Genomic DNA, 25,565 nt, shown 5'->3' with positions numbered 1-25,565 from the left:
CAAGCCGCCGACATTCTCACTTTCATCCGCGGCTTCTGTTGCAAATTTCAATTACGTATTCATAAGCAGCGTGCATTATTCCTTTAGATTCACCAAGGTCACCCTATGGGGCCTTCGGTGAGCAGCTTTCCTTCTCTTGGACGTCCTTGCCGTGTCTCATCTGCAATGCCCCTACCCCTTCACTACCCCCACCCCCCAAGCCACTGCATTATGTTGCATTTGCATCGTATTGCCTCCGCACTGCCTCTGCAAGCCTGGCCCCGTTTTCGCTCCTCCGTCTTTCTCTTGCCCTCTCTCCGACTCCCTCTCTTCTCCCGTGTCAGGCCGGTGCCAGCCTGTTGGGTGTGTGTGTGTGTGTGTGTGTGTGTGTGTGTGTGTGTGTGTGTGCATGGGAACTGGGGGATCGTCAGCGAGCTGTCAGGCGTAAAGGTTGGGGTGCGGACAGGGCTGGGGTAGCCTGCACAGGTCACGGTGCTGGGGAATTGGAGAGGAAATAAGCAATTAGCTTGAAAACGATTGCGTTGCAGTAAAAAAAAGAAGAGGAAGAAAAAGGTTTGTTGGTAGGATTTAAAGGGGAGAGGGTTCATCATAGAGAGGAAATCCTGAGGAGGAGGATTCCAGCTCAGCGCTTTCTCTGTGGCACACTCCTCCTCCTCCTCCTCTTCTTCTTCTTTCCTTACTCAGCCTCATTTTCTCTCCTTGCTTCTTGTTTCCTGTGCATTACAATCGTAGTCGGATTGAGCTCTTCATTAGGGTTGGTGGTAGAGCCTCGGTCTTGGCCTCACCCCCTCAAATTTTGTCCTAAAATAGGAAACACAAGTTGACTACGAACCAGAGCCGGGGAAGTGAGCGGGTTTTTTCCTCAGTGGAGCCAGGTAGAGGCACACACTGTTGAAGGTGTCGCACTAAAATGGCAATTTTATCTAAATGCAGGCTAAGATTACAATGGGCCAAAACTTCAATACAAAACTATTTATTTACCTGAGCAAAACACATGGATCTGTTCAGCATGCAAAAACAATGCAATAGATTTGTTTTTTTACAGTGGCCTAGGACAGTGGTCCCCAAACCCCAGTCCGCGGACCGGTACCGGTCCGTGGACCAATTGGTACCGGGCCGCGCAAGAAATAATTAAATATTTCCTTTTGATGTATTATTTGAGTCTGTAGGATCTTTTATTTTGAAAATCCTTTAACCGGATTCTCTTGGTTACTTGCGCACCAACGCTGAGCCCACAAGCAGCAAAATGAGTAAGAAACAGATCAGATGTCTTTGGAAAGTTTCTTTGCAAAGGGGAAAAGGCCCAGAGAAGAGACAGGAGAATGGATTTATCCCGGACCGGTAGGTGAGTCAGACATTACAACCCCGCTCTGCGTAACATGCGGCGACCGGCTGCTAATGAGGCAATGAAGCTTCAAGCTGCTTTGCCATGTAGAGACCAAGCAGGCTGTGGATATCAGCAACACTTCAGGTGTCATTGTCTCTCATCACTCCCTGATGGGACCGTCTCATTGCAGAGAAACAAGCTCAGGGCTCACATTAGTCATTATCGTGAGTTAAAATGTTCACAAAAGTAAAATGTTCGTTTTTGTGGCGCATCTGTATCTTATTTTGAAGGGATATGTAAATGTTACCATAGCAACCAGAGTCAGAGAGCGTTTGGGCAGTGGTCGAGAGGAGATGAGTAGAGCTTGTGAGTCTTAAGTCTGGTTTAGACGACAAGATTTAAAGATTGTAAAAGTACAACAGGTTTGATTGGTTCGTGTGTCCAAGGCAGGAGCAACACAAACCGATTCCAGTCAAGAACATTGCGATTCCAGAAGAAAATCCACAAAACTCCCAACATAGCATACGGGAATTTAGAATAACCAAACACGAATGACGATGTAGAAGCAATAGTGATAGTTTGTGGAGTCATTTTAAGAGATAAAAGACATAACAAAAAAAAAGGCGGTGGATAAAAGATGACGGGAGCAGCCGCTCTAGGATTTGGAGGTAACTGTGTTTTTTCATGGTTAACATTTTTAACTGAATTAACATAAACATATATAATAATGACCTTTAGATATAATAATAAACATTTCCACATATCATCTCCGATATCCACCGGACTCTCAGTTGCGCGATATGTCAGCGGTTTGGGATTTCTCTCTGTTCTTACGTCACCGTGCTTTCTGATTGGCTGACGGTTCAGCCAATCAGAAAGTCCCCTCCTTTCTGAGGGGGCAACACCCCATTACAGCAGCAAAATGTTTTAGTGAGTTAGTTATTTCGAAATTGCCATTGGTTCCATTGTTAATTTATTTTTAAAATGTCAAATTGCACAATGAATGCTGCTACCAGATGGGCTGCTTTGCAAATGTTGGCCATATCAAAAATAATTTGCTAATTCGCACTTATTGTTGCGAGGCAGATTTCATCTATAGTGACATCTGCTGTTCTAAACGATAACTGCAGCGCGAGTTGTCAGCCAGAAGCAGCAGATTGAAAGGCATTTTGAATCATAAATCCCCTTTTCATTCCTTCTACGAAGTCCTTTCTAAACTGTCTGACATAAAAAAAAAAAAGACTAAATCCACCTTTCTAATCTCAGCGCCACAATCAAAGCAGTTACAGCAGAAACTAACTTTTCCTGGCCAGATATTACATCCATCCATCCATCCATTTTCTTGCACCCTTTTTCCCTCAGTGGGGTCGGGAGGGGTGCTGGTGCCCATCTCCAGCCAACATTTCGGGCGAGAGGCGGGGGTACACCCTGGACAGGTCGCCAGTCTGTCGCAGGCCAGATATTACAGCTCATCTTTATTCAAACTGTATTTGTCACTAGCTGTGACACGCGGTACTTGTCTACATTTTGGACCAATGTGGTGGATTTGCGGCCTGAAGAGCAGACGAGTCGGTGAATGGTGGTGCCCTCGCAATCAGGCGCCCGTCGCTGAGTCACGGGGACTTTCAGCTTCTGCCCAGCGCCGGTTAACTGCACTCCCGAGATCAACAGGGAGCAGGCTGTTCTGCCCGGCCGTTATTAAAGAGCTGTTTGTATTGCCTGCTGTTTTTTTCATTAGCAGGAATCTTATATCATCGCCTCTGAATATTGCATGAGGCTCCGAGACGCTCGGTTCTCGTGACATCACAGTAATTTTGCACAACAATCAAAGATGGATGAGCCCATTCTTCTAAGTAAATAGAGTGAGACCTGGCACCAATGAGCAGCGACCCCGGAGCCGGTGACGACGACACTGACGCAACCATAAAGCGGGCTGGAGGTTGAGCAAGAGTGATTGGAATCCATAAAAAAAAAACACACACACACACAAAGTGCACCGTAAGACAAATAGAACGGGCCGAGATGAGGCAGCAAGGTAAATGAGGGGGAAAGACGGAGGGACAGGACGAGAGTGGGGGAAGCAGAGCAAGAGATGAAGACAAACATGAGGAACAGCAGGGGGCCGGATTATAAACTCAAACACACCAAAGCAAGAGATGGAGCTTTTGTTGGGTAAGGGAAAGTGTTTGGGAGAGAGCAACGCTTGCTGCCATTACTTGCAAAGGCACCATGACGGGAGCTTAGCTGGGTGGAGGTGGAGGTGGAGGTGGAGGGGGCCACGCTGCATTGCAGAGTACGACAAGCAAGACGTGCCAAACCCCCACCCCCTGCGGTGCTCTGCTCCACCACCTCTACAGCTGTCATTACTGCAACATGGAGAAAACGACCCTCCAAGGACCAAAAGAAGCTGCCAGGCTGCAGAATCATCCACACCAGCTAACCACTGACAATGCCTCCCATTCTTTTTCTTTTAGCATGAAAGGTGCAGTAACACAGATTCATGAAGAATTTAAAAGAAGATGCAATATGATAGTGATGTTGGGTAAAGTCCTCATTGCAGAAGTTAAGGTTGAACAAAGAACTTAAGACATAAAGACTCGTACTTCAGAGTTTAGTACCCACACAGTGTTCCGGCTGAAACTGAAAGACCCCCATGTTGGGATTTGAACCCAGGATCTTCTTGCTGCAAGGCGACAGTGCAGGCCTACAGTTTGTACAATTTGCTGAGTTTATAGGGACACACCCTTCAGGGTTTGCCTACCAGCTTCCTGGACACTGAAGGTTTTGCCTGTTTTTCTTTGCAAATTAGCTCCTTCTCAGTCAGACTGCGTACACAGCATTAGTTGACATCTTGTCAAGTCTTGCCACAAATTCTCAATTCTATTTAGGTCTGTATGTTGTGTGAACATCTTTACTGGATGAATATCTTCAATCTAAATCAACTGAACTCACAACATTGAAATGTCTTAAGATACTTCAAAATGTGCTTCCAATCACACATACATATCAATCATTCTGTTGGAGTCTGGACTGTATTCTTAGGGTGATCTTTCCACCCTTCAAGTCTTCTACAACTTTCAACAGGTTTTCTTCAACTATTGTCCCATATTGATGATTCTGATGCCACTCAAAGTTTTATAGGCCCAAAAGTTCATTCTGGGTCTCATGCGGCAGAGAACCTTCTTCTACATGTTTGCTGTGTCCTCTGTTGTTTGTAGTTAAGCATTTCTTTTATGGCTTCTTGCCATTCATCTGTAAAAGCCACAAAACTGTTCTTGTGGACAGTACAGCAAAAATCTGTCCATATGCAGAACATTTCATCTTCTTTCCACTTGTTGGTCTCATAAAGTCCCAATACAATGGCTTTTTTTTTAAAGATTTTTTTGGCTCTAGTGGCCTTTATTTTATAGTTAATTGACAGGAAAGTAGGTAATGAGAGAAGGGGGAAGACATGCAGCAAAGGTTGCCAAGACCAGGAATCAAACCTGCGACAGCTGCGTCGAGGACTAAGGCCTCCATATGTGGGTTGTGCTTAACCTCTGCACCAGAACAGCACACCCAATCCCAATTCAATGTTGAGAATTTCATAAAGTATGAATACCTTTACAAGAATTGCTTGTATACTTCATTCGGTCATTGCGCTCAACAGACGTTGGCAGAAAGTGCCAGAAGCGTTCTTGTTTTGAAGATTTGACAGTCTGAGATCATCCTCATCCACTTCCTCAACACTCTAAAGCAACCCAACGCTACACCAACAAACAGAGCTCCACGGCTCTAACACACACACACACAGTCCCCGACTCCACCCTCCTCTCTTGCACACGTGTACTATAGGATGTGTCCTACACAGGCAACACACAGTCACACCGTATGTCATCTCACAAGCGGGCCTGTTCTTTCCAGGGGTGCTGCTACGCGATAGCTCTGCCCGGTCAGTCCCTCTCACGTTACCGCCTCCACAGTGCGCTGCTTCATTTACACATGAAATATTGATGTTCTTAATTTAACCCGCACGGTGCTCAGATGTCCCTTCCTCCCCTGAAAGGAAGGGACGCCTTTTCCAGGGAACCCATAGCCTCATTACCAAAACCACACCCCGTCTGAGCCCTCATTGACGGTCTGTGTTTGGGTTTTTTTTTATGCTTGGCTGCTGCTGGTCAGTGCGAGCAGCTGGCGGTTGAGCAAGGTGGCACACCCTTTTTTGTACAAGTTCTAGCATGTGCTTGTGTTTGTAAGAGCCGACGGGTAACTGTATACTGTTTTCTCACTGGAGTGTTAGTGTTGCAGAAGTTTCTGAAATGACTTGAATTTCACACTTAACAGGGTAAATGGGTCCAAACAGGAGCTAGGAGTGTTTAGGTTCAGGTTAAGATACATCCAGGATTGATTATTGCCCAACCTGTCAGGTTAAGAAAGGACTGAAATAGAAGGGAAGCTCAATGTGTTAGTCTATTGCCCCAATGGCTGAAATTACTGGATGTAGGGTTTTTGCGGGTCTCGCCGACTCAAATTTAAGACGCTTTAAAATGAATGAATTTTAAAACATGTATTACAGCAAAAATGTACAAAAGAAAATGTCATATTTTATATTGTAGTAAAAGCTTATTTTGCCCAGAATACACGTATTACAGTACGGGTTGGCAACATAAGTGAGCCAGTGCCAAAGACGAATGTGGTCTGGCCAACTTGCGATTATTTGCGATCACAAATGCAAACTAAACTAGCTATCAGCTAACAAGGATTCATTGGCAGCTAGTTAGCGGTAGCCTCTCGCGTTAGCAAACACCTGGTGGAACTGCACATCTCTTGAGTCTCATTATAGGAGCTACTTCTCCGTGAAATGCTGGTAAAAATGTTAAAGGGTTAATAGAGGAGCCATGTTGTGATGACTTCCTGAAGGCAGAGTTTTAGAAAGAGACAAAGTCTTAATTTCAAGACATTTAATTATGTAATCAAATTCCGATTGATTGAATGTGAATTGTATAATTAACATACATAGCATTTTTATAACTGACCTGTCAATTTTAATATAAAATACAATGTGACTGGAAAACATCACTGGCCACTTAATAAAAAAAGAATTTAAGACTTAAGGATGCACATGCGCCTTTCCTATGATATGACAGATTAGAGAACATAGAATCCATATTTGTTCCCTTGAAAGCAGAATCTCTCCTCTCTGGGTGATTTTTCGTTCTCTTAAAGGCATATGTGCAAGTGTTTCCTTCTTGCTGCGGCGTGGGTGGAGAGCCGGCCAACACATGCTCAAACAACACTCCCCTTACAGCGAAAGTGATGCGACTCCCAAGTTTGTAGATATTTAAGAGTAATGCCCTGCAAGTGTTGCAGTCAGTGCAGAGGATAATGAAGCAGCGCAAACCCAGTAGTGCTTTGGCCTGGTTTGCCTCACTAGGACAAGCCAACATGGAGTCATCAGCAGAAGCAGGAGGGTTTATTCAAACTCCCACTTGTCTTTCCAACCCTTCCACCCCCAACTCCTCCTCCTCCAACATCCCAGTTCCAGCATGCTCCTGTTGCCTAGCAACCAGCTGGGTCTTCTTAGAAGGGAAGAGAGCTGGCATAGATGCGTGTGTGTGTATCCACAGTTGAACGCGAAGGCAAACACACTCCCTTCACACAGTTTGACACAGCACAGCTCACCCAAAGACATGGCACATGGAGCTGATTGTAATCGTTTTAATGTTGACACATTTGTCTAGTCAGGTAAACAACATACAGACTTGTTATGCCGTCTTCAGTGATCGCTTTTATAATAGAGCATAAGAAAAATGACACGAGACATTTTGAAGTTTATGGTCTTTTATTTGAAAAAAAAAAAAATAATTAAAGACTAGCATGTACAACTTGGAATGAATGTAAACTGAACTCAGGACGAACAGTTGCGCAGACTCGACGCGGCGCCGGCAAACACGGCGTCGCCCCCTCACTATGCTCCCCGTCTGAGTCGAAACAACAGAAGAAAAGAAACGTGAAGGCCAGTGATTCTCTCTTGCAAGAAAAAGAGGACAGACACTCCATCTCAGCGAAAAGAAGAAAAAAAAAAGCTCACTGTAAGACTAACTCCTCCCCTCCTTTTGCGAAGGGAAGGACAAACGACTACCAAGATGGCCGTCCGAATAACATAAAAACATGCCAAACGCTTTAAAATGTCATTTTTTTGTACAATTTTTTTCTCTTTATCTAGCATACAATTAAATCCCATTCCACTTTAATGCTTTTAAGTTAGAACCTGGTATATTCTCTCAACTAACAGTACAGGGTTCCTCTGCGAATACAAAATAATAATAAAAAAAACTGTACCAAACCAACAAGAGGACAGCTTATAGTGGAATCAGCACGCTCTGGTAGTCCGGAGGGGGGACTGATGAGTTGGTTGGGTGGAGGTTAGTGCTCCGGTCTCAAGCTGCATGCATGAAGAACAGAAAACAGAGAGAGAAGAAGAAGAAGAGAGATGGCCAGCCCAGACGGTTACCACGAGCATATGGAGCTGGGAGGAGTTGGCCTGATGCTTTAAATTTAGTCTGAAGGTCGTAGTTACAGGGTTTGTTATTGTTTTTACTCGTACTGATGCTAAACTGATCTTCATGTTGGGGGGAAGGAGGGGACGGGAGAGAGGGTGCAGAATCACTAACCATCATTTTCATGCATTTTTTGTATTTTTTTTACATTTTTTTCCTGTGTGGACAGAAGGATATTTTAAGTCAACATTCAATTATTTTCTATACAGAAACAGTATGAATAAATGAACATTTTCTTCCAAGAGGTAAGTAAAACATTTTTTTCATGTTTTTTTTTTGTTTTGTTTTCTTCTAAGAGGGGAGGGCGAGGGGGGTCAGGACGGGGCGGGCAAGCTTCACTTTGCGGTCATCATCTGTACAAACTCTGTAGAGACAAAAAAGAAAAAAAAGAGGACAATGAGGTCATCAGCTTTACGGCTCTGCCGTGATGGGCAGTCACCTGCTAAATTGTTAAATGCTTTATTAATTTTTTAATCAAGCTGAGCAGGTTCAGAACACACATCCTAATTACTGACCCCCCTCCTCCAAACAGCTTCTGCGTTTGGCTCATTAAACCGCCATGATTAAAAACGCAGGGCTTTGTGCGCAGGGCGGCAGCGGTACACACACAAGCTAAAACGATAAACGTCGTAGAGAACGTGCGCCGATACGGCGAGACTCTGCTGAGACGGTGTCACGTTATGACAATCGATGTGTTGTAATCTGGATGTTGTGCAACAGAGAAACTCAAAGCAGTGCATCGTCGTGAAGCTTTGGTTTCTGAAAAGTATAATTAAAACTAGAGACGCACCGATCCGATACCGATATCTGTATTGGTTTGGAGTGTGGCAGGTATATTCAGTCTAATTCTATGGTTTGTTCTGAGCTGTGTCATTCATCATTATTTTGCATTATATTTTGAATTCCTAGTTGTACTTTCTCAACTATTTACAAGAGCAAGAACATGTTTACATGTTTGACCAAAGTAGTCAACCTATTTTTTTGGGTGTTTTTTTTTTTTGTCAATTTCAGTTTCTTTATTATTTATTTTCCATTGGCCGTTATACTTCTAATTGAACTGACTGAACAAATTAAAGTTATTTTTACATGTTGGACCAAACTTGTAAAGCTATTGGTGTATTTAAGTGTGCTGTACTGGTGCAGCGATATCAAATTAATTTAGAATAAAGGAAACATTTTAAGTTAATCCAGCACTGTTGGATTGGATCGGCATCAGTCGATACTAATCAAATATTGGTATCGGAAGTGAAAAAAGTGGATCGGTGCATCCCTGGTTAAAACTTAAGTGTTTATTCAGCTCCATCCAGCTTCCCTGTCCCTGCTATAGGAAAGCATTCACACAGCATGATAATGCCACCACCGTGTTTTAAAGTGGGGAAGGAAGATCAGTCCTTTTTGTTACTTTTTAATAACTCTCCTTATCCAACATTTTAGATGATGATCTAAAACTATTGGGAGGTTTGTACTTATCTCACATTTTTGGTATTGTTTATTGATGAGAGTAAAAAAAAAAAAAAAAAAAAGTCAACATAAAAATCACGCCACACTTTCCAGATTCAGGACACAGTTAGCTTGGAGACATGAGCTTCAGTCTGATCCCCCATTTGTAAAAAAAAAAAAATCATGCATTTCATTTTCGGTGATCCCATACCTTCATAGTTGACCTGTCCGTCTCCGTCGATGTCTGCTTCTCTGATCATCTCGTCCACCTCCTCGTCTGTTAGCTTCTCCCCGAGGTTCGTCATGACGTGGCGCAGCTCTGCAGCGCTGATGTAGCCGTTCCCGTCCTGGAAGAAAGTGAAAGAATTCATCTTGCAGCTTATTGTTTAGTAAAAAGACTAAAATGATTTCATAACAAAAACACCAACAACAACTTTTTCTCCGTTTTCTTTCTCCTCAAGTCACCGCATTCCAGCAGAGGTTCTGCTTGCGATATTTCCGTACCTTGTCAAATACCCGGAAAGCCTCGCGGATCTCCTCCTCGCTGTCTGTGTCCTTCATTTTTCTGGCCATCATGGTCAGGAACTCAGGGAAGTCGATGGTTCCGTTGCCTGGAAAGGAGCGAGTCAAGGAGGCCCGTTTAATCATCAAATATGGCAATCAGTTAAAAGGCGAGTGATCAGCCGAAATAATGACGTTATATCAGCATTTGGCTGATGAGAAGCAGCTGACTGAAAACGTTCATCCAGTGGTTTAGCTCTTTAGAGGCCGCAGCTCTGGACCTGATCCATCACCGTTGCGAATTGGAAGAAAAACAACACACTGCTCCGAAAATGTTGAAAAGTGTGGGATGCTTTTTTTAAATTTTTATTTGTCTGATCAGATTTTAAATCGGCTCGCTTTTCTGAAAAAGAATTTACAAATGACAAAATATATTTAAAAAAAAAGGCTTTTAATCGTCCCTTGTGCAAGTTGTATAACGGGCCGTGCTGTGTTAATTGTTTTTAATTATGAGAATTTAGTGAGCATTTACAGAATAATGACACAAATTTATAAGGACGTCTTGAAATTACAAAAAAGTCGTATGATGGGAAAAAAACAACAACCTCAAATAAATTAGTTTTCCTTAGCTTATTTCAGCATTAAAGGTAAAATACACATTTTGGATAATTATCATATTATACTCAATGGAGTAAGTCAACATGCTAGTGATACCCCACATGCTATTGAACATTTAACCTAACCTTGGCCTGTCAGCTAATTTTAGCTTATACACTAATGTTTGCATATTGAGTAATATATGTCACTTTTAGTCAGTATGCTAGTTGCTCTACATGCTAGTGATAGCCCCATGCTAATATTAGCCTTACAGCTAAAATAATAATTTTAGCTAATTGTTGATATATTAGTCACATATAGCATACTGAATAGAGCAAGTCGATGAGCGTCCACATTGGTATTTACTTACTTGTTACTGACACGTCAGACACATGCTACCAACACAACTGAAGCCAACCATAGCACTTTAGCTAATTATCTACATTAGAATACTGGATTCCAATTGACATGCACACTTTAGCGGGTCCCTTTTAAATTTCTTAAGAAATTTTGTAATTCCGACTTCATTCTTTTAACATGACATTAATTTTGCATTCAGAAAAACAAACCATTTTGGCCTGACTCTAGTATTTCGTCATAGAGTTGACCTAAATTCAAATTCAAAATGAACATGCTTGTCAAACAAGATATGGAAGCTATGGAAACACACATTGGTGAAAAAAAATCCAGATTTTCCAAACATATAAACTTCAAAAACCAAAAATTTGATGAATGAATAAAATAGCCCAGTCATATGTGTATTCCTTTAAGGATCTTGAATGAATTGGGTATGGAGAGAAATCAGGATTCTGCACTTCAAACCAGATGCTACAGCTGCACATCCTCGACTCTGTGAGAGCCAGAATGAATGAATGAGTGGCTTCGCTTCAGGTTGCCCTAACGGCAGCTGCTGTGCCGGTAGTGTCATGTGTGTGTACTGTCGGATCAATATCCATGTAGCCGTTGTCACAACAGGATTAAACTGGGATCAGACTCTCCTGACTGGAAGGAGCTCATAGGCTCCATGGCAGGAGGGGGAATCTAATGAGAGCTTCCTTTCATCTAGACCTGGAACTGTTAGCCATCATCAAATATAAATAAAGGGAAAGAAATACACAGAAATACAGGGCTTCTGCAGGTTTCACCTCATTTTGTGATTCTCTCCAGCCTTAACCATCATTGTTGCCAACCTTTCTTGCATAGAATGCACCTAGCTTCGTATGGGCTGGCAACAGAAGTTAGCCAATGGCGAAGACAAACGTCATCAAGCCCACTGGCAATAAAACTGCACTTTCCCACGACAGATGCAGAAAACCTAGCTAGTAAGGATATATTAGCAGCTTGTTAGCGCTAGCATCAACCAAGTTGAGTCACAGAAAGCAATAAAGATGTTTTTGCGTGACTCAAACTTTAACCTGACAGGAAAAAAAAAAACAAAAAAAAACTGCTTAGAATGTTCTAGATTAAGCAACGCTGCCACGACAAGGTATAAGGTCTATAATTAGGGCTGCAACTATTGATTTTAAGTAATTGATTAATCTAGATGATTAGTTGGATTGACACATTCTACAGATTTTTCATTTAACCACTTAAGCCTGTTTCATACAATATCAGAAACACATTAAAAGTTGCAAATACACAAACAATTCAATTCATTTTTTAAATAAGAAAATAATCATTTTGTTGTCTAAAATGCAATAACAGCATTCCAATGCCTTAATTTTAGATAAAAGTATTTGTTAAGGATGCACGACATCCTGAATCAAGTAAAATGTCTGGAACACGAATTAATTAAAGGAGCTAAAGCAATTGGTTCTGGGGCGAGTTTGTTTGGCTGATTAACCAATGAGAGAGCAGTCTTTGCAAGACATACAAGTAACCAACTAAAGACTGTGGGTGTGTAACAAAAAGGGATGCGGTGGTGTGATGGGGGCAAATGGTGATCTCATGACCAGAGGTGACCGTCTGAAAAGCAGCAACAAGGAAGACTGGTGAAGGGATAACGGTACAAGCTCAACTGGAAAAACACAATCTGAGGGGAAAGGAAGGGGGATGGGAATGCTTGGCTGTTTGTTCTAGATCGGCGAGGAAGGATGAAGATGGGGAAGAAGGCAGACTAGAAGAGAGAGAAGATGGTGGGAGAAAAAGAAAAAAAGGAGAGAGAGGGCGGAAGGAAGTGAGTGGGCGACAGAGATGTGAAGAGGAGAGAATATAAGGAGTGAACCGAGTGGGAGATGGTGCGATTACACATAAGAGGTGCTGACGCAAACTATAGATGGTTGAGACATCTCGGCACACTCGTACGTGTGGTCATCGCGTTAGCCCCCCTCCCCCCAGAGCGGTGGGATTGTGTAATGGAGAGTGATTCGTTTTGGGGTGCATGTTGCTTTATCGCATGTTAACAGCAGGTTGTGTAACAGAACGGCCAAAACCGGTCAGAAACCAGTGTCCGTGTTCTTCCCAGATCACGTTTTCCAAACGCGTCGCAAAGATGCCGCTTCGTCCGCCTTGCTTGGCGCTCGTCATCGTCCGCTTGTTTGGTAAATAAAGCTGATTTTCAATGGGCCGGCTCACATCCAATGGGGTACTGGATGTACAGCGGGCAGAGAGGCCTTATGTAACCACTTTTATTTTCCATTACTAGCTTCATTGCCGTCTGACCTAGATTGCATCAGCCAAGGGAGGCAGAGGCAGAACAAGGGGATGTTGGTGATGGTGTGCGTGTGTGTTGGCTCTTAAATGCAACTCGCGAGGGTGGCAGGATAATCTATGACTAAAGGGGCAATTGATTTATTCTGATCAATGTGGTTCCTATAAGCTGTCACAAGGCCAACGCGTTGGGGAATTGGCATGTTTCATTTTCTACATTCCCTACTTTTCCAGACTCAAACTTCTACATATTTTCCCCCATACAGTTTTTATATCATTCTGCATATTTGGGTACAACATTTTGGTTTTGGATTCACAACATAAAACTGGAACTGGAGATTTATTTAGCTGTGGTTTTTGGCACCTGGTCCTGCGCTGGACCCTTGTACCCCATTGGATGCAACTGCTCTGGCTGTTATTTCAGCAATTACCTCTTTTTGAGTCTGTACACCCCAGTTAATTAACCCATTACTAAATTAGTTAATGATTTCAATAATCAATTAATTATGATTAATTGCTTAAGTCTGACCTACTGATTTTTATTAACTAATTGGAGCAGCTTTTGGTTGAGTTTATGTTTTTGTTGTTTGAAGTGTTTATAAGCCGAACATGGTTAGTTTTGATAGTTAATAATTTGAGTGTAGGCCCGTCACAATAAGAAATAAATCACACAATAAATTAAAACGAGCACAATAATTTCCATTTGCATAATTTATTGGTTTTCTCTTTTCTCTCTTTCTACCAAAAACAGTTTGACAACTAGTGTGTTTTTGAAGGAGAATGTGTTCTTGCTTCTTTATGCCATTACCATCATATTACTTGAAAATGCTCTAAAAAAAACAACAAAAAAAACAATATTATCATTTATCACAATAACTGATCTCTGGCCGGTCCATTAGCGCCTTCCTGTAAATTAAAAGCGCTAATTGCTAATACGGCGGCTGTGATCGTGCAGCGCCGAGGAGCAACGCCGACTCTTTGACACATGGCTTGTTCTGAAAACTCCACCTGCTCATCCATATCAATGACATTGTGGACTCGGATGGAGCTGAACACACAGTGACTAAACCGCTGACACAGAGGGATACGTCATCTGACAATAAACCTGGCCCGCCAGTTGGCTCGGACAGTTGGCGAACAGTTGGCAGAGAAACGCAGGGAGATGGGCAACAACACAGCTGATGTGTTTGGAGGCAGGACAATAATGGATGCCTCAGCTAATCCCCTGTTATCTGTAACGGAGGGGGAGGGTCTAACCACCAAAGTCACGCAATGACAGAAAAATCACAGCCGTATCCCTCAGACAACAGCAGCAACTCAAATTAATTCCCCAAGAAGAAAAATGGGTTGGGAGTGCTCACTTTCTGCGCTCCTGTAGCAGCTGACGGTCGTTTTGCAGATTAAAAACGAGGGAGCATCATATTAACCTAAATATTAAAAAGCCTTCCACCTCGCTTGCAAAATTTGGGGATTTGCCAGCATGTGGGCCAGAGCAGAGCACTCGCCGTTTCCTGCGACACATTTTGGTTGACTGAACATGACCCATGCAAATGAACCCCACGGTTCTCAACGTGCCGAAAAATGTTGGCAGCAAATATTTACAAGGTAAATGTGAACAGATGAACTGAACCAAGGAGGAGTTTTAGTGGTAACTTTTGCTGAGTTCAAGTTGCAGCGGCATTCAGAACTTTTGGGAAACCTGGGGTGTGCTGTGGTGGCGTAGGGGTTAAGCACAACCCTCATATGGAAGCCTTAGTCCTCAACGTGGCCGTCACAGATTCGATTCCCGACCTGGCAACCTTTGCCACATGTCTTCCCCCTCTCTCATTTCCCACTTTCCAGTCAATTAACTATCAAATAAAGGCCACTGGAGCCAATAAAACCTTAAAAACTTTTGGGAAAAACCCCAGTTTGATTCGCTTCCTCAAATGGTCAACTACTTTTAGTAGCACTAGCAACATGTTCATTAAAGGAGGCTACACAGTACTTTGTGCCTGCCCACTATTTTCTATATGCACGGCCGCCATGTTGGATTGTGGTGTTGAGGAAAACTGGAAGAGAATTTCAACTCCTAAGTAGCTTAGTTCATTTTTACAACTCCAAAGTTTACATTTTCAAATTCAATCCAATTTTTAAACAGTTTATTGAGCCCAAAGGTAAATTAGATGTTATAACTCATATTATTCGAGATTCTTTAAAGAGTTATTGTAGAAGCTGATGGATGTGGGAAGGTAAGTTCTCCTGTAGCAGTCTTTATTACAGAGGTTCTACTGAAGCCTCTGACTGAAGACACTGTTGTAGAACAGGATGATTGTCAATTTGATTAAGAAAATTGTGAAATTCTGCTTAAAAAATGGCAGTAGGGATACTTTAATCAATTAAACCAGACATTTTTTCCATAATTGGCTCCAGTCATCATCAGCCCGTTCTTCCTTTTCATTGAATGCATCATAGCCAAGATTTTCACTTTAAATGCTCCAGCTACACTGCAAACTCTTACAATGCATTTTTGGTCTAGTTTCTAGTGTAGATATCTTGGTACACTTGAAATGAGACAAAAACAACAGGTAACTTTTCAGCAAAATGTAGGAGCTTGTTTTGAGTAAAAGATTCCTTAATGCTGATGAAAAACTAATAGTTATAAGTGAAATAATCTACCAGTAGAACTAGTGTTTTTCCATCAATTTCAAAGAATTATTGACTTAAAAAAGCTCCTATATCTTGCTGAAAAAAATACTTAAAAGTTTTATTTTACTTCAAGTGTACCAAGATATATATCCACCAGAAACTAAACCAACAATACTTGGTAAGATTTTTGTGTTTTTGCAGTGCAACATCAAATTTTGTGAGTCTGACATCCGATTTGATGCCGGAATAAGCCTCATATTGTAACTTCTTCATTTTTGGTGTGATTCCAAACTTTCATCACAAAATCTCCAGCACGTTTCTTTTCTGAACTGGTCAGGAAAAGCAAAATGAGCAACAGTTGAAACGAAACAAGCGTGTGCCACTGACCGTCAGCATCCACCTCGTTGATCATGTCCTGCAGCTCGGCCTCTGTGGGGTTCTGGCCCAGCGATCTCATGACGGTGCCCAGCTCTTTGGTGGTAATGGTTCCGTCGCCATCCTTGTCAAATAAGGAGAAAGCCTCCTTGAACTCTGTGGGGTCAGAGGAGGGAAACATGTCTGAGTTAGGCAAACGCAGACGGGTCACACCAGGACTTTCCAGCGGCTAAAAGATTTCCGATTGGGATCGTCTGGAACGCCGTTGTGAATCTGATGAGCTTTGACTCTCCCCAGAAATCCAGCTGACCTTGTGACAGTCAGAAAGTTTTAAAACAACTAAATACATGCAGCAGGGAGGCAGTATGGAGCTTTAGCCTTGGGGGTCTTAGCGCCAGCTAATTAAGCACAAAATGCGGTTCGGCTGAAAAGAAACAAGAGCTTCCAGTTTTAGACCAAAGCGCCATGTTGTGTCTTTATGGTGAGAACATAAAGGTGCTTATTGTGTTTGAGACCAATCAGAGGCCTGGACGAAAAAGTGTCTATTCAGTGCGACTTTGTAGGTTGCAGTTGTGACTCATAACTGCTGTGAATACTTCATCCCCTTATGTACTGCTCATTTTGAACAGCTAATGATCTGCCAAGGGAAGGGAAGGGACAGCCTGCTGCCAAGTCCTTCAATGTTCTGTTTCCCTTCATGTGACGTGGAAGCAGCCAGAACGCCTAATGAGAGACATTACCTTACACGACTGCTGGACTTTATTGAATAACGCGGGGCTGGATTTAATCCACCGAGAGCCAGTAAACAAAATAACAAGGAGCAAAGTTTTGTTGGGAGTGGAAGGAGTTCGTACCTGCAATCTGCTCCTCTGTTAGTTGGTCAGCCTGTGGTTGAGGGGGGGAGGAGAGGGAGAACAGACTGGTTAGTCAACAAGGAAAGCATGTCAGATATCTGAAATTCCCCATGAAGCCCCACCCTGACTGGCTCCACTGCAATCTACTCTATGGAGGTCAAACACATACAAAAGCAAATATTTTTAACAAGGCTGGAATTTTTTTTTAAAAATAGCAGTTTTGACATGTTGGGACGTAGCGGTGAGGATGGATGGCTCATATTTACAGGCTATAAGTCAGAGCAAAATATCTCCACTCAACCTATTAACTTCAAAATAAAGGCCACAAGGAAACTAAAAATGATTCGTTTTATGTGCAACTGCAACTAACAATTAATTTGGCAAGTGATTATTCAGACCATTAATTATTCTGACAATTAATTGACAATTCTGATGATAAAGCAGATAGAAAATTTGTGTATTCTGCAAGATTTTTCATTTAACCACTTCAGCCATTTTTATGCATTAAAATACACTTAAAAATGCAACAAAAAAAAGAGAGAAAAAAAACCCAAACATTTTATTGCCTAAAACACAATGACATTATTTAGTGAACGCCTGATCATTTGTAGAAAAGGATGCATTGATTAATGATTGGACAGCAAAAGCTGCTTAATAGATCATTTTGAGTAGAAAATATTTATAGACAAAAGCCTTACTTTTATAAATTTTTTAACCTTATATGGAAAATGTATATACATGTTTACAGTTTTGGCTTAATTACTGCTCTGACGCATGTTATTTTTTCAGCAAATATCCTTGTTTTGGAGTTTGTGTACTCCAGTTGACAATTTCTAAATTAGTTGACGATTTCAATAATCAATTAATCGCAATCAATCGTTTCAGCCCTAATTTTTGGGCTCAAATCAGCAACAATCAAGAGAGTGACAAACTGCTTGGTTGTTCATCTCCATTTCCCCAAATATTTACAAGCAGCCAAATTCATATTGCTGGAAAGCAGGGGAGAACGTATAGAAGCTTTCCATCAGCTAGCAGTGCACAGCAACAAGTAGGGGTGGGGCAGTGCTGTGTTAATTTATCTTCATACATGTAGACAAAACAAACTCCTCCAGCATAACACTGAAGGACTTTAATCTGCAGGAGTGGCAGGATTTTTTTGTCGTTTTGAAACAATCCGTCTCCAGTCCAACGTTGGCATAAAATAGAATCAGTTATTGGACCTGGCTTGCCCAGACAGTAAAGGCTTATCAAAGCAGTTTCTGAATAGCTGTCTTGTTTGAAAGATTAAAAAGAAGGAGGTAGATATTGACAAAAAGAAAAATTAAGAAAAAATAAGCAGGCAACAAGACTTCAAGATACTGTAACAAAGAGATTAGTAGGCCTTTCATGAGAACAGATTTTGCTGGACAATACATAGCCCCAGTAATTACTGCGATAAACGATAATATTGTCGTTTTGAGACCTTTTTTAAGAAGCATGTTGACAATGGCACAATTATGCAAGTTCGCTCTCTCAAACTCTCAACACCTTAATTTTGTAAAGAACTTTAACTCTGTAACTAGAAGATATTTTAAACATTCAAAATAAATAAAACGGAGCCAAAAACAAACAAAAAAATACAAACCACACACAAACGAAACCATGACTAAAATGGACTGTCTGTAAACAAAATTTGACCTTCCAAAAATACTAATCACCACAATGGAAATGACTGAGCTCATTTTAATTTATCATGTGATTAATTGATAAATTGCTTATGGATGAAGCGTTGCCTAAAGACCAACCGGCTAGCCTGGTGCGGTCGCCCTCCCTCCCATCTTGGCTTCCATCATGGCTGACTCACACAAGCTTTAAATGCTTCCAAACCAACTAGCTCCCACCCTCTTTTTAATCTCATCAAAAAAGAAAGAAAAGACTAGAATAAAAGTGTGAAGAAACAGCTACTGGTGTAAATGACTGGAGGTATTTTTATTATCATTGTTAACAGACCAGTCTGACTGACATCCGTGTACTTGGCAGTAAAGAGGAGGGGGAACACACACAGAGCAACTCTTTTATATACACAGACACTAATGGCAGTCTTCCTCCACACCAATACTTTCCATCCCTGCGTTTCCTCTGAATCGCCCAGCCCTGCTTCCATTGTTACGTTTGCATGTTTATGGAGTGTTTCTCGTGCTGATGCAATGAAGAAATCATCCCGGAGTCCTGTGACTCCCGGAGACCAGGACCTCGTAACGAGTGCGGCGCTCCGAGACGAGGCCGCTCCATTTTGGAAATTAAGTCAGCAAATTGAATTTGTTGCATAAGGGTTAGATTAGTTTAGGCTGGGTTGGCATTTAGCAGAGTGCCACATGACCGCTGCCAGCCGACCTTTTGCTCCTCTCAAACAGAGAGGCGTCTCGTCGCAGTGGACCGGGCGGCGGCAGGTATCGATCGGTACGTAGTCGAGTTTCGAATGATTAAATGACCCGACTGAATGAGTCCAGGGTTTCTGCAAGCTTCACCGACGCAAATTTAGGATATTTTGAGACCATTAATTAAATTTAAGATTTGTATCACAACAAAATTGGACCAAAAGAAAATCACAAATTTTATATAGTAGTAGTTTCAAGCTTTTAGAACAAGATTGTATGAACAGCATTGTACAACAGAAGTGAGCCGATGACTCAAAGACCAACATCTGGGATAAATTTGCACTTTACTGATGATGAAAAAAGCCAGCTGGCTAGGTTATATTAGCAGCTAGTTGGCGGTAGCTGCAACTGCCTCAAGTCTCCGAACGCAATAATAAAGTTTACAGCTCCAACGTTTGCATTCATGAGATGCCTCAACATTTAAAGGGACAATATGTGTTTTAGAGGTACATAGTGCCAATCAATAGCTATGTTAACTTTAGTTGTAATAATATTGATGCCTATATCAAATACGACTTAGATTCTGCAGTAAATTTTCTTTTACCATCTGAAAATTGGGCTTCTGTCTCTAAGAAACTCCGCCTTCAGGAAGTCATCCCAACATTTCTCCATTAATCCTTTAAAACCATTTTTACCAGCTTTGCAATGAAAAGTAGCTCCTGTAATGAACTATAATTACAGTATAATGGACAGATGCGCAGTTCCACCAAGTGCTAATTGCTGCTGGCTAGTCTGAAGGAGTTGATTGGGGGTAGGGATGCTCTGTAAGCTTGGAAACTGCCGCTCCAAGGAGGAGCATTGTCCTCGAAGATGGTGCTAGGTCCACCAAGGTGTTTTGCACAGCTGAATGGTTGCTACGGGAGACTAAAGGATTTCTCAAACATGCATGAAAAAACAAGACAACATGTTTTTGATGAGAGAATAACGTATCGTGATGTGAAGATCAAAAAATAGCACTGCCCTTTTAGGACCTGTAAATGAAGTTTTTATGGCCCCCTTACTTTTTTGTGTGAATTTAAGACATTTTAAGGCCTTAATTTTAGATGGATACATTTAAAACTTAAGGGTGAGGACAATCTGAGCTTACAATAAACAACAATGTGACCGTTTGCTCCGCCTCTGTGCAGCCAAAATGAAACAAACTAGATTCTATTTCTGTATGTTCTCCTTCTACCTGCCTCCCGTCTGTCCAAACTGAACAGGGTGTGTGTGAGGGGGGAGAAGGGTTTGGTGACTCAGCACTACGGTTCCTCCCCTGGCTGTGACCCAAGCTGCCGAGGGCTTCTGGTGCCGCAGCAACGCCGGGCCTATTTTTTTCCCTTTCACCTCTCTGTGTGGTGGCGACTCTCATTGTTCGGAGGAAACTCCCTGTGATTCACCGTCCGTCGGTCTAAATAACAGCTTGTAGGGGAACAGGAATCTGTGTGTGTTTGTGGATGCTGGCCTGAGTGGGTCGACTGCATACCCTGTTGCCCATGGCAGCAGTCCAAACAGGCAGGAAGCAGCTCCATGAGCCGGTCGGGAACAGGCATGTGTTGGTTCCTGGTGTTAAGGTTTTCCAGGGTCTAACATTTCTTGCTTTAAATGGGGCTGGGCTATGGATTAAAATTAAAATGTCAGATTTTTTTTCAATGCAAGTTAAATTTTTCTTTTTTAAAAGAAAAAGCTACAGAAAACATAGTCAAAAAGTAGTTTTGTTTCAATCACCCCTTCTCTGAGTTGTATGTCGGAGAATTGGGGTCAGGCTATGCACATTTTTGAATAATTGTATTAGGAGGAAAAAAAAATTAAATGAAGACAATTTTACCAGAAAAAAAAAAACATCTTAAAATTGCAAGACAAAGTTGTTTTGAATTCTCCCTTTGACAGAAGCAGTTGTTATCATTTTAAGTCCTGCTACTAATAATGATTTGATGCTGATGTGTTAAAAGTGTCATCTGTAAAACACACACCAAAGTATAACTTCACAAGATGCTCAAAAATCCTCTTAATTTTTTTGTTTTTCGTGTTGAGTTCTACTTAATTTTCATAATATCACCAATTTATTCTGATGCGAATTTTCAATCATAGAATTGACATGAATTCAAAGTCTAAATACAGTCCATTGACTTTGAATAATGCTCGTCAAACAAGATGGCGACCTTGGGCGTGCTAACCTGCACTTGTGTTTCCTGAACTATGGAAACGTGAGTGCATTGGTAAAAACAAAATCCTATTTTTTTTCAAATATTAACCAATCAAATACCAAAAATTTGATTAAGCGATATCGATTTATCACAGTGCCCTACTTTAATGCCTTTTACAGACATATCAAAGGAGGTGTTGGGAAGTTTTGTAAGATACAGTGATGTCCCCCTCCTGTAGCTGCACAATCCAGGTCAGCTGGTGGAGGAAAAAAAAACAAAAACAAAAAAAACAGTTTCTTCCCCTGATATTTTCCGCGATTTGGAAATATTTTACTTCATAAAACCAACAGAGCGAAAACCGTCACTCAATAGTTGTAAAGCTAAGCTAACACCTTAGCAGATGGTCCCAATAACTAAAAAGCAAACATCAGCTTGTTAAACCAGAATTTTCCCTTCACGGTGATTGACAACTCATATTTCCTATTTCCTCAAATACTAAAATAATTTTCACCTGTTAACACATCAACAAAGACTTACATTGATGCTCTTTCCCCCCCCCTTTTCGTTTTCTAGTTTTGTTTTTAATCAAACTTTGATCAAGGAAACTGCAGCACGTGCAGTTTTTTATATCCCCTCAAAAACATAGTTTTTTGTTGCTGGCATGAAAAATGAGTATCAGATTACATCGGGCGACATCTAAAATATCAGGTATAATAATCGTTTAGTCCAGCCCAGCATTTCTATTCAGCAGTGCTTGTATCCCACAGACTGATCCACTGGTTAAAGAATGGGTCAGTTGTTGTCATATCTATTATTGACCATTGATCTCTTGAGTAATATGACTTGATCAAGCCTTTTTCTAGCAATTAACACGACAACATATGTAATATGTAATTTCGGATTGATGTTGATATTGTATTGGGAACATATCGGCCAATACGCAAAGTATTGTATCGGGAAGTGAATAAATTGCATCAGGCAAGCCTGCCGTGATAAGCAATTAACATTAAAATGAGCTTGATAATTTTTCATTATTAACATTTTTTGAATCGCAATTTTATTTAAGACCTTAATCCATTTTATTTATGGTTTTGGATGTGTGTGTGGTTTTTATGTCTGCTTTATTAATTGCTTGTTTTATTTTGAATATGTAAAATGTTTCCCAGTTGCAGTGTGGACTGTTCTGTACAAAACTGAAGTTTGCAGATCTTTAAAAGGGAGTACTCGCATTATTCTGGCATTACGTTATATTACTCAAAAATGGCATCAAAACAACAAGGTTGTCGTTTAACTTAACTTCTGGAACAATTTATCGTCTGGCAAAATTTGTAAATTTGTTACCGCTAGCTAAAGAAAAGAAAAACAGGAATTGGTGTTGTTCAGGAAAAAAAAATAAAAATCAATGTTGGATAACTTTTGCAGCAGTAGGGAAATGTGTTCCCATTCTGTTGAACATGAAACCGACGGAATCCTGCTTTTTTTTTGGGTCTGAATCTGTGTAAACACCACTACACACCAGGGTATGTTGGTGACGTTATCACACTGTGAGAATCACATTCCATCCCAGGCCTCTTTTGCTCTTACGCAATTGGCATTTCCTCCTTTAGACAACAAAAGTACCAATCATGGATCTTTCTTTTTCTGTGATCTACTATGCAGGTGGCCGACCAGTTTGTTGAGCTGGATCAAGCAGCCATCGCCCAGACAGAGGGGTGTGACGAGCTAAAACATTCAGGAGGGAAACAAAGACTCCAAGTGTGTGTGGGGTAGTAGCGGCAGTGGTGGCGGGGCGTTCATTCCACTGTGGGGCAATTCTCTTCATAGCTGGACAAAAGACAGAGAGGCCTCAGGCCCAAGCAGCCCCCCCCCACACACACACACAGAGAAAGAGAGGTAGGGTGTGTGGTGTAAACAACACCATGCTTCGAGAGCGCAGCGACAAGAACCGGTGCACCATATGACTTGTGGTGACAGGGGCTCTCCGCCTGCCGCGCCGCAGACGGGACACCTTAGCTCCGAGACGCATGGGGAGGGGGGGAGGTGTAGGGCAGGGCTAGGTGTTGCTGCCAAACACATCAATTATTCACCGCGGCGTATCGGATGCGCCGTGAGTTACTAAACATACATCAGCAAACAAGGGACGAGCAGGAACAAGATAGGGCCTTGACACACTTACTCGATACTTCCACCTCAATGCTGGTGGAGGGGGGTGGGTGGTTGGAGCGTTTCCACCTGAGTGGGCTTAGATAAGGTGATGGTGGTGGTGGTGGGGGGGTTGGAATGAAACTTTTCATGGATGCTGGTGGGTTTATACTCCGGTTGCTGCAGAGCGCTGCAACGTGAACCTGAATGGAAGCTTGATACTGTACGTTGGTCATCTGATCGCAGCGGAGCTGAAAGGTTTACAGCTTCTGGACTCCTTCAAGGCTCAGAGAGGCTTCTGTGCAATATGCAGATCATTTCCAGTTCCTGTGCTGCAGATGTCAAGTTAATGTGTGCACCAAAAAAGGATTTTTTTTTTTTCTGCAAGTCACCGAGGCCTACGGAGATGACCAGAAAGTCAGCTGCAACAGAGTGACATGCAGAATACGTAATTATTAGGAACTGTACAGCAGGATGGCAGCTAGGTGTGCAGAAGATGAAGAAAAAGAAAAAGTCGATTCAACTTGTTCCACCTTCTGTTCATGTATTTATTTACACAGAGCTTCTTGCACGACTCCCACAGGTGCCATATTTGCATAATATCGAGAAATTTGCAAAGAGGCAACCAAATCAGCAGACATAAGCACAACTAGATAACCCAGCTTGCCTGCGATAAAGCCTCGCAGGGCTGCGGGAGAGGCGGAACACCGTCCGACAGACCTCGTTTTCGGCTCCGACAGTTCCCCTCCTCCCGCTCCCATCGATAGAGATGTGACCTCGCAAGTTTACGGAATAGGTATGGTCAATTTTCGTTGCGGTGCACCGAAGAGAACCGCGGAGGTTCAGGCGCGGCAAGGCGAAGCTACGAGGCGGCGGCGCGATGGTGCAACCCCTCGAAAAAAAAAAAAAAGAAAAAGTGGAAACCAAACAGTTTCTTCACCCAGACTGTACCTTTGTGTGTGTCGAGAAAAAGAACGAAAAATGAAGCACATCTTGAGCCGTGTGAATCCATATGAAGGAAAAATACAAGCGTACGACTTCAAGACGTTTTTTTTCCCCCTCTCAACACGCCTGTGCTCCGGAGGCGCTTTGAATAAAAAAAATAAAATAGTACCGTATCGCTCATGAACAGAATTATCCCACAATAACCCAGAAAAGCACACCAGTTTCCCCCGACACCTCCAAATGTCGTCCAAGTTTTAATTCGAGCTGCAGCATGCGGCCATGAACTAGCTAATTGCGCAGTTATCAAGCATAGTAGAGCACATTTTCAGGCATAAACCCGCAAGAACAAGCCAAAAAAATGGCGAATATTAGGGCCATTTTAATATTCGAATCGGCTGAAATACAAAATGCGCCTCCCCGGCAGTTTCCGCCTTCTGTACGGATACAAGTCGCTCATAACAGTTATCAATGAGTGAACAGCAAATACAGAAATGGAGTATAAAGCAAGGCTCCGACCAGCAAGCACTCATAACGCAGGTGTACCTACACTTGAAGCGCCATTTTCCCTCCCCTAGCACAAAGAATGAATGACTATACGTACCATGTCGAATGGGTTGTGTGCTTGTTGGTCTGTGGAAGCAGACTAGGAGTGTGCTCGTTCCTTAGATGGAGTTCCACTGGCGGTTTTTGGAGTGTGTATATCGGCCGTGGCCAGAGCGGGGAGGTGGGAGGAGGGGGGGCCGCAGGTTGTCCTGTGTATCCCTCCGCCACGCTAGCACGTATCACTCACTTCCTTATTGCGATTCAGAGCCGTCTGTGGCAGCGCGGGCCTCCAGCAGCCCGGCACGCCAATCAGCGCGGTTCAAACGTCTGCAGTGCACAGAAGAGGAGCATCCTCCTGCTCATTTTGACACGCAATTAATTATTGATAAAATGATCCTGCATGAACTGTGTTTTGCTGCACAGAAAGTAGAGCACATAACAGACTACAAAGAAGTTTGAATTGAGGTAAGGAAGAATATATT

General features: G+C 42.2%; 1 protein-coding gene across 1 annotated transcript; it reads right to left on the bottom strand.

The window, feature by feature from the left end:
* Positions 1 to 7,937: 7,937 nt before the first annotated feature.
* LOC103457807 (calmodulin-1) lies at positions 7,938 to 25,280 on the bottom strand. Its single transcript, XM_008398220.3, has 6 exons — positions 25,142 to 25,280; positions 16,911 to 16,941; positions 16,069 to 16,212; positions 9,811 to 9,917; positions 9,518 to 9,653; positions 7,938 to 8,230 (listed from the first exon to the last, which is right to left on the bottom strand). Exons 1-6 carry the CDS (start codon positions 25,142 to 25,144, stop codon positions 8,202 to 8,204), a joined length of 450 nt encoding a protein of 149 aa, XP_008396442.1. The 5' UTR covers positions 25,145 to 25,280; the 3' UTR covers positions 7,938 to 8,201.
* Between the last annotated feature and the right edge of the window lie 285 nt (positions 25,281 to 25,565).

The sequence above is a fragment of the Poecilia reticulata genome, chromosome 21 (assembly GCF_904066995.2).
Source record: "Poecilia reticulata chromosome 21, P_reticulata-male-v2, whole genome shotgun sequence".
Lineage (NCBI taxonomy): Eukaryota > Metazoa > Chordata > Actinopteri > Cyprinodontiformes > Poeciliidae > Poecilia > Poecilia reticulata.
Note: the sequence above shows the minus strand (reverse complement) of the source record. Positions and strands in the feature narration are given on the sequence as shown.